This window comes from Trichosurus vulpecula, chromosome 9, assembly GCF_011100635.1.
Source record: "Trichosurus vulpecula isolate mTriVul1 chromosome 9, mTriVul1.pri, whole genome shotgun sequence".
NCBI classification, from domain to species: Eukaryota; Metazoa; Chordata; class Mammalia; order Diprotodontia; family Phalangeridae; genus Trichosurus; species Trichosurus vulpecula.
In genome coordinates this window covers 180,752,243-180,768,049 of record NC_050581.1, presented here as the reverse complement: position 1 = coordinate 180,768,049, position 15,807 = coordinate 180,752,243, and the positions used below count along the sequence as shown (strand labels likewise).

At 40.5% G+C, this 15,807-nt stretch overlaps 1 protein-coding gene across 1 annotated transcript in view; it reads right to left on the bottom strand.

The window, feature by feature from the left end:
* The window catches only part of CADPS (calcium dependent secretion activator), a 575,524-nt gene that overhangs the window by 74,778 nt on the left and 484,939 nt on the right, over positions 1–15,807 (bottom strand). Inside the window, exons 27-28 of the mRNA XM_036738381.1 lie at positions 4,451–4,525; positions 3,419–3,502 (exon numbers count right to left, since the gene is read on the bottom strand). Coding sequence (XP_036594276.1) covers positions 3,419–3,502; positions 4,451–4,525 — 159 coding nt within the window. The remainder of the gene's footprint in view (positions 1–3,418; positions 3,503–4,450; positions 4,526–15,807) is intronic.

Genomic DNA, 15,807 nt, shown 5'->3' with positions numbered 1-15,807 from the left:
TATGAAGAATACTGAACTTGGAGTCAGCAGACCTTAGTTCAGGGACTGGCTCTAACCTTGTGCTATCCTTGTGACTTTGGATGGGGCACTTTCGATTTTAAGTTTCTTTGTCTTTAAAATGGAGATAATACTTATACTTCCTACCTTGGCAAGGTTGTTAGGAGGAAGAAATGCATGTAAAACAGTTTGTTAATGCAAGGCATCATATCCATGTAAGTCCTTGTTTTCGTTATTATTACTATAAGTTCCTCAAGGCAGAGGCTGGGCTCTTATTTTGGTCTCTATGTATAGAGTGTAGCACAATGCCCAGTGTATTCTCCAAGGTGCTGAATGCATAGAAGGTGCATAAAAATACTTATGCAATGGAACTCAGAATGGGGGAAGTCCTTCAGGATCCTGCATTGCAAGAGGGTGATCCTTTGCTGTGTTGGTATAACACTGACACATGGATTGGAAAAGGGACCGCATATTATAAGGAACTGTAAAGACTCATCTCTATTCAGATGCTGGTCAACATTTACACGCTATATGAGAGGGATGTAACTAGGAAAGGAAAATCACTTATATGGCTGAGCCTGCAAATCACCATTCTATGTCTATGACATCAGAGAGCTAGACAGACAAACAGACAGAGCAGACTGACTCCTCTTCCCACTCCAGTCCATCCTTCATTCAGCCACTAAAGTGATTTTCCTAAAGCATAGATCTGACCATATCACCTTCCAACTCAATAAACTCCAGTGGCTCCCTATTGTTTCTAAGATTAAATATAAAGTCTTATGCTTGGCAATTGAAATTCTTCACAACTCTGCCCCTTTTTCCATTTCTAGTCTTCACACTTGACTTCCCTCTACACACTGTACAATCCAGCTACTCTGGCTTTGCTGTTCCTTGCACTTCTTCATGTTCCATTTCCCAACTCCATGTTTTGTACTGGCTGTCCTGGAATGCTCTCCCTCTTCATCACCATCACTTCATTCCCTGGCTCCCTTAAAGACTCAGTTCAGATCCTACCTTCTGCAGGAGATGTTTCCCAGTTCTCCCAGCTGCTAGTGCCATAGTTCCATCTACTCTGAAAACATATTACGTGTACCTAGTTATTCTTTTGTTGACTCCTCTAGTAGAATGTAAGCTGCTCAAAGTCAGGAACTGCTTTTATCTTTCTTTGGATCCCCAGTGCTTAGTACAGAGCCTTTAATAATGCTTACTCTCAATCAAATTATTATGCACCCACTATGTCCTAGGTACTGTAAATGATAAGGAAGGAACTTTTAGCTTAAAAGTCAGTGGTTAAGAATCTGGTCCATTGGAGCAAAACAAAATTAGTGCATTAGTTTATGTATGAGGAAGTTAAAGGAGGGTTGCTCAGCTTATTCAAATAATAGACTTATTGAATTTAAATGTAGAAGGGACCATTGCCATTTACTCCTTGTGTGACCTTTGGAAAATCAAACCCCCTCCCCTGCCCCGAATTTTAGTTTCCTTATCTGAAAAATGAAGAGAACAGACTAGACGATTTCTAAATTTCCTTTCCACTGTATATGCTGGGCTTGGGTCCCACCCCTCATTGCACTTTTCAAGCTACAGGTGTCTGCCATGATGCCCCTTTCTAATCTTTTTTTTTTTTGGCTATTTCAGGAAAGAGACTCCTTTGAATGGAGCCTAACTACTCTGGTCCTCCTTATGCAGAATTTTATCTCAGAGTGGACAGAATCTTTTTCTTGTTCAAGTGCATTTTTAAATAAAAGTTTTTGCCATTTGAAAAACTAGTGTAACAAACACAGGTGCCCAACATGATGCAAGAACTCAGGCTGTTACCTCTATAATTAACCAATCAAAATCATACGATGCTACAGGTGACACACTTTGAGGGATTTTCCAGAGAAAATATTTTGGACTCCATGGGCATATTTACTCATTGTTTAATTAGTCCTTCCATCCTACACAAAATAGAATTCTACCTTATTTCTTTCCCTGTTGTGGACTGAAAACAAGGTGTGGATGAGGTTCATCTGCCTTCCAGCTCCTCAAAACTGTCAGATGTCGTTATTTTAGAGCTGGAAGGGGCCTTGCAGGCCACTGAATCCAGATTTTACAGATGAGGAAAATGAGTCACAGGGTGACCCAGCTAGTAAGTGATTGAGGTGAAATTTGAACCCTGGCCTTCCCAACTCCAAATGCATTGCCCTATCTGCTTAACCATGCTGCCTCATTAAGGGATCTGACTGAAAAAAATTTGAAGTGTTGACAATTCCTAGGTTATGGTCCCCAAGAGGGTATCAAGCATAGTTAAGAAAACAGACTCAGAGAAGAAATGACTTGACTATGGTCATATAGTCATATAGACATTAAATAGCAGAGCTGAGATTCAAATCCAGCTCTTTTGATTTCAAATCCAATGTTCTGTTCATTATGTCGTATTGGCAACTAGGCTTTGCCCATATTTGTACAGCTAGTTAGAATAAAAGAAGCAGAGAGTGTTAGAGCTGGAAGGTACTGCAGAGATCAGTTGATTTAATCCTATATTCGAGAAAAACTGAATCATGACAAAGTGAAATTTCTTGGTCAAGGTCACACAGTAAGCTAGTAGCAGAGCAAAGACTGGGACTCCAATTGTCTGGTTCTCTGTTCTATCCTTCATGTATGGTCAGGGAATACAAACTCATTTATCACCTAAGGAAAATGGAATCATCAATAGGAAAGCATATTTTTTTGCTACCTCTCCCCCCATTTGCAGGCAGTACTGACCTTCAAATCAGGAAAGCCTTGATCTGACACCTGCTTTTGACACTTGCTAGATGTGTGATGCTGGGCAGGTGGCTTACCTTATTTAAGCCTCAGTTTCCCCATCTACAGACAAGTCTATGAACTGGCTAAGTCCTGAAGAGTTGCCTAAGGGACTTTAAGTAATGAGGATCACATAGTATCAGTCTCAGCCAGGATTTAAATATGTATATTTGTCTCAAGATTTGAATCTAGGTATCATCTGCCACACCCTTTTGCTTCTGTATAAGAACTAGGGAAAACACTACATCATAGGGTTGTTGTAAGGAACAAATGAGATAGCAAAACGCACTACATACTGTATATAAAAGTACAAATGTGGGCAATTATTATTATGCATACACGATATATTTCTCCATGTATATATCCATGCTTGTATATAGAGACATTATATGTACACACATGCATATATACATACACATATGTATATTTGCATATATATGTATAACATAAAAACTTAAATGCTCTCTGGGTTTTTTTTTACATCTTGCATTAGCCATGCTACTCTTTCTTACCATTCATGTGGCCAATTGGAAATTGACCGGAGTATTAAATTATCTAGAATTGTAAAATATGTGTGAAGGAGGAGAAGAAGAAACTGAGAAAATAAGAGAGAAAAGCAATCGTTACTCACAGTAAATGAAAGAAAAGAAGAGAACAAAGTTCCTTCATCATATCTGGATAATTTGGCCAGCACTCCTTCCAGGATTGTGACAAACTGCAATGGCAACAAATGAAAAAGAAACATAAGTGTTCATCGGGACCCAATTGTCCATTATCATGATCACGATATCTTGACAACAGAAACCTGGTCTGAAAAAATATATATATTTAAGCAGGGAATGAACCTCATGGGTATTTTTTTTATAAAGTTCTATTATCTAATTCCAGCCATCTGGGAAAGAGATTCTGTTGTCTCTACACACAAATATTTGACTTATCCGGCTTTCTCTTCATTGATTATGTGATTGCAAATATGAAATGCTACTGAAATGCGAAGTGACACAATATTATCGAAACACGCAGAGCACACGATAATATTCAATATCCTTTTTTTAATAAAACAGTGCAAAACAGCTTTAATGTTCCACATTAGTGCTATGTTTAATCCAATCTATTTTTATTTGCATTTTTATCAGTAATTTCAGGAAGCCGAAGATTCCCACTGGCAAATATAAATGCTTTCCCTGTCTCTCTCTCGGTTTCACTTAGCTCAAATTCTATAATTCATGAGGGGGACAGAAATAGCTTTATCTGACTTTTATGCTTTATTATGGCTCTCTCTGCATCTGAAACTAGAAGGGAATGGGGGCTTTTCATGATGGCAGCCTTCTGTATTAATGTGGAAGTTTCGCTGCTCTAAAACCGAACTTTGTCAGCTTGGAAAAACAATTTCCATGTCACTGCATGCGGCGTTTGGGGATGCGTTCCTATTAGGTTAACATATGCCAGTTCAACCATTTGTCTTCACACAGTTCCTTTTAATCATTAGGAAAATCACTCTGAGCTGAGGGACTTGGTGACGCACAGGCATCTCGTTTCCTGAGCTATTCAACTAGCCGGCTCAACTTTTTTAATGTGTGACATTTTAATGGAAACGCAGGAATGGAAAATAAAAAAAGGAGGATATTTGTGATGCCACATTTCACCTGGTGCAGAAGGTTACCTTTGCCACTAAGAGTGTTATCATTTCTTTAACAGTTTCTTCAATTAGTTCATCTATTTTTGAATGGTATTGATGCTAAAGAAAAAAAATACAAAGAGACAAATATTAGCTTGCTCCATAAGTGATGGCACAGTAGTAATCATTTGCTTTTATAAAATGTGATTTAAAAATAAAGGCTAGCTCAGAAAGCATCTTTATACTGGGCTTTACCAAGCAGCTTTGCTGACTCCTTGACTTGAGAGCTTTTGATGGAGGAAGTTCTAAAGCCCTTTTAAAATTATCTGACTAACTCATTCTCATCCAAGCTTCTCCCTGACTTTGATACTGGGGAGAGAGAGACACACATTTACAAATGATGTGTAAATGACTTAGCAGGCTAGCACTGTGAAGGGTAGCTTAGGGTTTGGAAGATACAAAGCACGTTCGAAAGACTTCAGTTGACAAGATGGAAAGGGGTCTTTGGAAGCTATTTGGGAAACGGATACTATAACTAATATCTGAGATCCAAAACCTTGAGGACCCAAGGTCTCAAATGACCAAGTTCCTTTGAGGTGCTCATGGCACAGTGGAAAGAATGTTAAATTTGGAGTTACTGAACCCAAATTCCAAACCTGCCTCCCCTACCTCCTCATTCCCTGTGGGGAATATATTGGGAAGTGACTTTATCTCTCTGGGCCTCTATTTCCCTATCTGTAAGAACAGGAGGTTAGGCTGAATGACCTCTAAAGTTCATTCTAGTTCTGCATCTCTGATTTCTAAGGTCACTGCCTATTCTAGAGATATCTATGATACTGTGATCTTGGGACATTGACCCTTTGATTGTCCAAGTCTTTGGAAGAACAGCTTAGGGTCCATGTTTCTGTAAGTGCATATTTGGATGGATAGTAAAACAAAACAGCTAACAGAAATCAATGATACTTTTTTCCCTTTTTCTCACTCATTTTCACTACTGTTAATTTAAAATAGGGATGTTAGACAAACAGGCAAAACCCCAAAACACCCCAGCGCAAATAAAAATCTGTTATAAATGCCAAGCGTAGATTGGAGAAGAGAAGGGAGTGTGACTTCAATTTAAAAAAAAGTCATATGCCAACTCTTTTGCATTCATTACACCATTCGTGTATTCATCTGAGTTGTTCTATATTTTCTTAGCTAAGAAGATAACAATGTGATTTAAAAAATAAAACGTTCAATACACTTACCCACTCTTTAGCAAACTTTTGGATGAATGATGAATAAGAACAGAAAAAGGAGAGAAAAGAGAGAAAGGTGCAAAAAAGGGCAAAAAGAATACATGAATGAAATGATAAAAAGTATTCTTGAAATTAGAAATTGGGGTTGTGAAGAAGCCAAACAGGACAGAAAGGATAAGCAATGGCAAACGAGGGTTGACATATAGGTAACTGGCAATTTCACTCATTTCCAAAAAGCCAAGAGACAGTAAGTTAAATTAATTCACCCAGAATTTTATTTTGGTATAGGGTGGAGCATTTCTTGTCCTTTGTACAAAGAAGAACCCTGGATATGGAGTTACAGAATCCTGGCTCTATGTCTATGTGGTCTTGGGCAAATGTTTTAACCTCTCTGCACTTTTGTTTTTTTCTTCTGTAAATTGAGTTGGTAGACTAGAGAACCTCCAAGGTCCTTTAGAGTTCTGAATCCACAGTGATAATAATATTTGTGGGATGCCTATGGACATTTGTTATCACCTAAGTTTCACCATGTATATCTGGAGTGATGCTCCTTATCAGTAAATAGTCATATCATTTGGGAATGGTATTTTTTTTTTGCAATGATCTATGCTCATGAGCACATTTTACATTTGAGTTGTGTAAAGTTTTTAGGTGAAAGTTCACAATAAAAGGTCATGTACACAGCTGCTTACTACAGTGGTGTGTGTGGGTTCATGTATGTGTGTATGTCATTGTTATCTATGGAAGTAGAGAAAGATGATTTTTATATAGAGGTGAAACTTTCTCACTGATGGGAAAACAAATCATATATGCTGCTCATGATAGCTAGGGGATGGAGAGAGGGGCATGGGAAGAGTGTGATTAAGGGTCAGGTCAAGACCAAGGTCAAGTCTTTAGGGAAAGTACCAGGACCATCCATCTGAGAAGCGGAGAAGATCAAGAACAAGGAGGAATGAAACTGACTTGCAGACCTTGGTAGCATCCTCTGGAAACCATTACTAGAGAGAAAATCCAAGTCCAACTAGGAGAAGTATTTGTGGTGCTCAGTATTTTATCAAATGGGAAATTTAATGTGAACATAGGTCATGTAGATAAAATCCTTTGTTATGCCTGGTGGAGAAACCTGGCTTAGAGGGGAATAATGAGGATAAAAAAGTCAGTCATTTACAAGTGGAAGCATAATGGAAGATGGACTTGATCTGAAGTTAAACTGGACTCAGTACCTCTATGACCTTGTCATAAAGGTCACTTTACTTTTCTGGCCTCAGTTTCCTCATCTGAAAAATGAGAGGTTGGACTAGATGATCTCCAAGGTTCCTTCTAGTTCCAAATCTGTGACACCATGTTGTTGTTTGGTTGTTTCAATCCTGTCCAACTGTTCGTGATACTATTCGTATCTATTCGCTGGAATTCTTATACTTCATATTGTTGTTGCTGTTCAGCTGTTTTAGTTGTATCTGACTTGCTATTAGCCTCTTCAGCTCATTTTACAGGTGAGGAAATTGAGTTAAACAGGGTTAAGTGAATTGCTCAGGGATACATGGCTAGTTTGAGGCTGGATTTGAACTCAGGTTCTCCTGACTCCAGGACCTTCACTTTATCCACTGTGCTACGTAGCTGATCAATATGCATAAGTCCTTTATGTTCTTTCGTACTGGTGTGTGTGTGTGTGTGTGTGTAGTGTACATGTATACATGTATATATGCACACACATACATACACATACATTAAAAAGGAAGAAGCATCTATATAGCACCTACTATCTGCCAGCCACTTTTTAACTATTATCTCATTCGATCCCTGTGAGGGAGGTGCTATTATATTCTTATTTTATAGTTGATGAAACTGAGGTGAACAGAGGTTAATTGACTTTCCCAGGGTTACACAGCTAGGAAGTGTTGGAGGCTAGGTTTGAACTCAAACTTCCTGACTCCAGACCCAGCCTTCTATCCACTGTGCTACCAGCTACCCTATAAATACAGAAGACATGTACATATAGAGTATATAATCTCTCTCTCTCTCTCTCTCTCTCTCTCTCTCTCTCTCTCTCACACACACACACACACACACACACATCTATGTAATAGATAAAAGAACCTAAGGCAATCCTATAGTGAGCATAAAACTCCATTGCACAGATATATCTGTCAATTTATACAAAGTATCGCCCTCCACAGACTGTCACTCACCCAATTTTCTAGACTAATTGCTTATTCCTCCCTCTTGAGCACTTTACATTTTAGCCAAACTGACCTGCCGGACCATTTGGTAATATTCTGTTTCTTGCCTTGGTGCTTCTACACAGGCTGTTGTCCCCTATGCCTGCAGGCTCTCCACTGTCCCTTCCATCTCATTGAATCCCTTGTTCTCTTCAAAACACAACTCAAGGGATCATCTCTTACATGATGCCTTTCCTGATTCCTCTCAGGTATTAATGTTCTCCACCCCTGGTTCCAGAAATTAATGTGCATTTTCTTATCTATGATCAAGGCATCGTAGCTTTAGAGTAGGAAGGAACTTAAATGATTGTTTGTTCCAACTTCCTCATTTTACCTGTTGTCTTCCCCCCATTAGAATGGAAGCCTTTTGAGGGCAAGGACCATTTGCACTCTTTTCTTTGTATCCCCAGTACTTAGAATAGTGCCTTGCACCCAGCAGATGCTGAATATATGCCTTTTGAATTGAATCGAATCCCAGGAAGAGATGCATTGCTTAGCCAAAGAAAGTGTCTAACAGCAGGTAATACAACCCAAGCCACACATTGCATGCTACCCATCAAATTCTGTTCTAAAAAGGCTATCGAGACTGGGAGCTAGAAGCTCTGTTGCACCAAGAGATTCCCCACCCCCCCAGGTCATTTTCAAGTTTTCCATAGCTGCCCCAAAGTGCTGCTTAATTCTCCTCATTATCCTATTGCCTTAATCAGGCTCTCTTTGGGCTGTCAACTGTTCATTTTCATTGGATAAATTATGGGTTTTAACTCAAAGATAATGGCTAGGTGTGCGAGAAGTAATACAGTGTGAAATGTATTGACAAACATATTTTCAATTAAGGGCTTCTTTACAAAGCAAATAAGGACCCTGCTGAGAGCAACACCAGCTTTGTAAACAGCTCCACAGAGGAGAGAACAGATTTTGGAAAGGAAGGTAACAAAGGAGCCCATCCAAGAGAAATCATTTTTCTCCTGCCTATCCGCCGGAAGGGACCTAAGCTTTCCGGCCCAAAGAGCGGCAAGACGCTGTCTTATATATGACTACTACAACTGAAGCTCTCTGTGGGTACTCTTATATGTAGGGCATGGATTTAGGGTGAAGGTTTTCTCCCGTGCCCTTGTAGTGAAAAATCACTGTGATTTGGAGTTTAAGGATCTGGATTTTAGCTCGGATTCTGCCACTGCTTGCTTATGGAGCTTAGGATCATCCCATAAACTCTCTAGGCTTCGGATTCCTCATCTGTGTGAGAGGGGTTTGGAGAGGTTTAGGTCGAGCGGTCAGTCAGCAAACAAGTATTAAGTGCCTATGATTTCCTAGAAGCTATGCTAAACATTGGGGATACAAAACCAAAGCTGAGCCAAACCCTGCTCTCAAGGGATTTCCATTCTATCTGGGGAGTTAAGACAAGTATACACAATCAATCAGTCAATATTTGTTGAGCACCCGCTATGTTTGGGCATTATTCCATATAATTGTATGCAGAATAAATACAAAACATGAGACAGATAAGGAAGGAGGTATCAGAGTAGGGGTGGGGGGGGGTCAGATAAAGCTTCTACAGAGCTTGAGCTGAGTTTCAAAGGAAGTAAGGGATTCTAAGAGATAGTGGGTTGGAGGCAGAGTTGTCTAGGTATTTGAGACAGTCGTTACAAATGCATAGAAAAGGGGGAAGGGTGCTGTGTGTGAGCAACGTTAGAACGTCAGCCTCCTAGTTTCCCATCGCTGGTCTAGACTGTAGAGTGAAGCAAGGGACGTAATGTGTGAGGATAGAAATGTAGTCTGGAGCTAGGTTGTAAAGGGCTTTAAAGGCTGGGCAGAGGAGTTGACATTTTATGCTAAAGGCTCCCATTGGAGCCTATTATGAATAATGACAGATAGTATATACTTAAGGTTTAAAGGTTTGCAAAGTCCTTTACAAATACTAGCTCATTTAATCCTCACAGCCATGCTGGGAGGTAGTATCCCCATTTGATGGATGAGGAAACTGAGGCAGATGCATGTTAAGTGACTTGCTCAGGCTCCCATAACTAGTAAGTATCTGAGGCCAGATTTGACACCAGGTCTAGCACTCTATCTGCTGCACCACCTAGATGAGAAGAGGGTGACACAGACTGAAGGTTAAGGGATTGACAACTGTATGGATCATTCACTCACATCACACATACCCTCAAAATCTCTATATAGATTCTCCCTCTCCCTCCCTGTAGATCTCTACATTATCCTGTCCTCTACTGCCTAACCTAGCACTGAAAATGTTATCTCCTGAAAGAAAATATATATATAACCTCCTCCCCACCCCCATGATCTTTTCTACTAGTTTTAAGAGTAATAGAGTAAGATACACAATTCAAGAAAAATTGCGCAATGGGATTATGTCTGCTTTACCCATTGGGTCATCCTCTCCTCAGATGGCAATATGAATTAGCTCACTGTTACTGCCCTATGCCAGGTTCTGGTAGGATTTTAAATTAACCTGATTCATTTTCTACTTTTTGGGAATCACTGACCATTGAGATTTCATTCTCCAGAAGATACTGGGTGTGTATAAACATGCAGCCATTAAAATAAGTGCCTCCATGGGTGGCTATAGTCCTATGCACAATGCAGTCTTTCTTGCAACAAATTCCCTTGAGGAGCCACCAACCACCAAATTTTTCCTAGATCTCGAGTTAGACACTGCTCTCTCCACCTGCTCATCCCCCCGCCCCCACTGGCCCAGGATTCTCTCTAGACTACTTTGGTCGCCACAATCCCCTAATCCATTGCTATGTCCTTCATGTGAAGAGTTCCCTTGACGTGGCCAGTGCACCTCCATCGTTCTAGGATCGGAAAGTTTGGAGAGACTTCACTCCAGTTCCGGATGAGCTGCGTTTCTGCGAAATTCACCATCCCTGCATGAAAATGATTCGACTTGACTTCCTGTGCCGCACATTCTGCCTTGTCATGTAACAGCTTGTGTGTATGTTGTCTTTCTGTTAAGACCATCTGACCTTGGAAATGAGATGAAAACATTCTAGACCAAGTGAGAAGCAATTTAACGCACAACTTCATCTCCATGGGTGCTTTAAAAATTCTGACAAAAAATAAATATTTAAGATGGTAAAGTATGTTTACCAAATGTTTGAACAGCTGCCTTTGAATGTAACATCACCCCAGAGGAGATGACAGAGATGAATTCAGGAAGTGAGCTTAAAATGAGAAACACATTACATCATCCGACCCGCATCTTGTCTAAGGTGGATTTAGGAAGTTTGTTGATAAAGCCACCTATCTATTGTTAGAGGCAGTGTAGGGTAGTGGATAGAGTGCTGGATTTGGAGTCAGAAAACTCTGGGTTCAAATCCTGCCTCAGATACTTACTACCTGTGGGACACTGGGCGAATCACTTGACTTCTCTGTGTCCCACTTTCCTTGCCCACAAAAGAAGGGAATTGGACTCTATGGTCTCCGTGGTCCTTTCTAAATCTACAATCCTAGAGGTGGGTGGTAGAACCATAAGGGACCTGAGATATTTCTCAAGATATCCTGAAAGATATTTACAGACATTTATTTAATAGGTGAGGAAACTGAGGCTCAAAGACTTGAATGACCTAGCCAAGGTCATAGTCCCAGTGGCAGAAATAGGACTAGAACAGGCATCCCGATTCCCAGGCCATCTCTCTCTCTTCCCACAGCACACCTCACTGTATGGCCTTACTGCTATGTTGGGTCTCATATGTGGGGGACCTGTCTCCCAGGGACAATATCAAGTTGGTTCCTCCCTTCTGAAATCCTTCCCACTCCTTGAAGGTAACAGGTACTAGCTCCTGAACTATATCGCTAGGGCTATTGGATCATAAACTCAGAGCTGGAAGTGACCATAGAGGACAATGGGTCCAACCTTATTATTCTACTGAGGAAACTGAGGCCAGGGGTGGTTAAGCAACTTATCTGGGGCGACTCAGTAAGAATCTAAGGCAGGATTTGAAGTTGCAGTGTTTCAGACACCACTATTGCATACTGCCTCTGGCTAGTCTTCAATACTCAAGAGGGGCAGCGAAGGCACAACAAGCTATGCTAGTTTTTTCTGCCTACTTCCCATTTTATTTCTTTAGGGAAACCCTGTGTATAGGTGCCTCAGATCAATGTCATTTTCTAATAATGATAATATCATCATAATGAAGCCCAACTTAAAATTGGTTTTATTTTCTCCTCTTCAGACTATCTGGAATACAAAGGAAAGGAGGAAAGAAGAAAAAGTATCCCCAAATGAATGTATCTAAAATGTTGGGCTTAACTCCTACAAGTCCAAAGACACTATTCCATTTGATGCTCTATTTCTCTGGTTTCTGGAAAAAGGTGAAGTTAGGAGCTTGTCATCCAAGACCTTAGGATCATGACTCTAAGTAATAAAACCATCCACACACTGCACTAGGGCTTTATTCCTTTGGGGAGATTGGTTGTGCTTACTCCAGATCTGGACAATGGGTTAAAAAAATCCAAAGTCCAAGCTGATCTGAGAATTGCTATCTTGTTTGATTAGACCTCAGACTTGAGGATGGCATATCCTCGGGGAGGAAAGAGTTAACCCTTCTTTCTATCCTTCCACAATGTGGTTGGGTTCATTGCTCCTTGTCTTTGAATCAGGCTATTATCCTTCATTCTGTTGTTGATGGCTGAAGAAACCTTGAAGGACTCTGATGACTTGGCATCATCAATCATGGCTGTAGAATAGAAGCAGGGATTTTTTTGGGTCTTTGTACTGACAGCACTTTACACACTATCTAGTACATGGTTGTTGTTGAGTTGTCTTTCAGTTGCGTCTGACTCTTCATGACTCTATTCGGGGTTTTCTTGGTGAAGATGGTTTGCCATTTCCTTCTCCAGCTCATTTTACAGATAAAGAAACTGAGGCAAACAGGTTTAAGTGACTTGCCCAGGGTCACACACCTTATAAGTGTTGGAGGCCAGATTTGCACCTGAGTCTTCCTGACTGTAGGCCCAGTGCGCTAACCACTGCACCCATCTAGCTGCCCCAAGCTGCCAGCACATAGTAGGTACTTAATTAATGCCAGTTGATTGTTGATCTGGCCCAAAGCTGCATCCAATGCAGGAATCTGCTCTGTAGTGCCCCAGACATCGAGCTTATGATGGAAACCCTCCATTATCTCCTGACAAAGCTGTTCTGTGATTGGACATTTCAGAGTGGTAAAGAAGTCTTCTTTATATTGAGGGGAAATCTGTCTCCTTATAATGTTTACCCTTTTGTCCAAATTCTCCTTTCTAGAGTAACTCAAAACAAGTCAAATCCCTTTCTTCTCCAAGGTTTAAGTTTGCCCTCCAAGCCTTGGAGTTCTGTAGAACAAGCCCTGAACCAAGAGGAAGGAGATATGAGTTCTAGTCCTGGCTTGGCTGCTAATTAGCACTGTGACCTTGGGGAAGTCACTGCTTCCCTCTGGGCCTGCATCAGTTTGCTCATTTGCCAAAGGAAGCTCCTCTTGACTGTAGCCCCTTAATTTGAGAAGTTAAATGTTTGGGAGAAATAAGTGCTTGAATGCCAGTTGTAAAACCGGCCTCAGAGTTAAAGGAACAAAAAAGTTCTCACAATATCAATAGACGCAACAAAAAAAGGAAGCTCTCTCTGTAACTTATGCAGTGAGGATTTACATCTGATTTACAGATCTATTGGGTTCAGCTGTTTGTTAAAATATCATTCCCAGGCAACTGCTTCTTCTCACTATAGCTGGGATCTCTCGGAATCACTATAATGAAGACCTTAGAAAAGCAGACACATTTCTGTAAGATCTGGGTGTCTGCTGGTTTTGGGGTGAGCTGCCTTACATTCCAGGTTAAGGGCTGCTTCTCATCTCAGAATCTAGTCCTTCTTCTTTTAGTGATTCAGTGATGTGGGGAGGGAGGTGCGGGGCCAGGATGGGCTAGTGAGTCAGCAATTTGATCTCCAAAGATGAAGGCTTTGGAACTAGAAAGGCGTGGCATGGGGGTGACTGTTGAGGAACTGTGTGGGTGATAAGCTGTGGAGTCCTTCATACCACCCACCAGGCTTCAGCTTTCCTAGACTTAGAAGGTTAAAACAACCAAATCCTGCTGTGCCATTGAATTAGTGAATGGTCGACATGAGAATGTGCCCATCTAAACAACCGATCGATTTCATGATATGCCCCAATACAGACGAAAACAAACTAAAACCCATCTCAACCTGGTTATTGGCTACTCTTCTCAAATTTTCCAACCAGCTACATTGTCCATGTGTGTAAGCATTGACTTAATGAAACCAGACCTTAACTCTCTAGACAGTGGTCATGGCTTCATGACAGTAGGGAAGTGAGCAGCGAGGAGCTGTGGTTATGGTGCATTTGCTCCACCTCCATTCTCTTTTCTCCTCCAACAGTTGTGCTTAGGTAAGATCAGGTAAAAAGCTCCTTGAGACAGAGACCGTCATCACCTTTGTATTGGTATCATTAGTGCTTAGTACAGAACCAGACAAAGCAGGTGCTTTGATAATGCTTAATGATAGCAGTGGCAGAGAGCTGGCTTTGGTCACAGGAGCCCTCTAGACCAATGGAATCACAGTTCGAAATATAACTTATTGATTTATTGGTTAAGAGAAGCCCAAATTTATCTTGAACAAAAGTGATTAAGATCTATTACCTTCAAAGCACTCTGCTAAGTGCTAGGGGTGCCAAGACAAAGAGGATAAAATGTTCCTCCCCTCAAGGAGCTTACAATCTACTAGGAAACATGTCAGAAAAGGAAGGCAAAAGGATTTGTGTGGAAGTGGAAAGGGACCATGCTCGCTTTTGTTTCGAGAATGGAGGCTGTTGTTTTTGGACTGGTTGCATGACTAGGAATCTTTTTTAGTATCAGCTGGTAGACTCTTCTACTCCTGGTGGCCCCATATGAGGGTTAGAAACCCTGGGTTCACATCATGACTTTTATACTAACTAGCTGTGTGATGCTAGGGAAGTCACTTGACCTCTCTGTCTCAGTTTCCTCCTCTGAAACTAATCTAGTAGGATCATTGTGAGGAAAGTGATTTGTAAACCTCAAATAACTATAAAATACTAATTATTCTTATTACTACATAATCTCAATATTCTCATTTTTGGCTTCTTGTCACATCTGAAGTCTTTAACCTGGTCTTTCTGAGACACAGCAATTAGAGTGATTAAGGAAGATAAAGAGAACTAACTTACAACCCTACAGTGTCTGATTCCAACACTGACCACTGTTTAAGTCCAAATTGGGAGTCTTCTTCACAGGATGCTGCCTTAGAGGAAATAAGGTTGGGGAGGATCTTGCCAGCAAGAGAATATCACACACAGACATTTAAAAATGGAAGATGCACAGAGAAAATAAATAATGAACAGGGAACAAATATAATTGAGTATAAATTCTGAACATGTAAGGCTGGATCAAAAAATCTGATTTAGGAGCAATTTATGCCAATTGGCAGGAACCTGAGAGTTGCCAGAAATGTTTCTGAATTAATTCTAAATTGGTATATGAATATCAAACTGGCTTAGCGCCATCGAGAGAAAACTGATCATGAGTCTTTAATCAAGCCCAACTTCCAGCTTCTTTCATCTTTCCATTTTAAATACCACATTAAGATTTGAAACATACCAAAGGACAAAACTTTTGGTCAGAAAAGACAAAAAAAGTAAGGTTAGGAAGGTATATGAATTAAGCAGCTTGGGTACCCTAGGTTTGGGGGAAATTTAAGCATATACTAACCCATGCTTAGGCATTGTGGAGACTTGGAGAATGTGTCCGGCAAATTGTGGGATGAAAAGATAAGAATTGCTTCTGTTTTCCAGATGTTTCCTATCAATAAATCATGTCATACATGTGGGGTTTCTGTTGCATGTGTGAAAGGGACAAGCATTTGGGCAAACACAGATCTGCCTTCTAAATAGTGACACAGACTCTGTGAACAAGGTCAGTGAACATC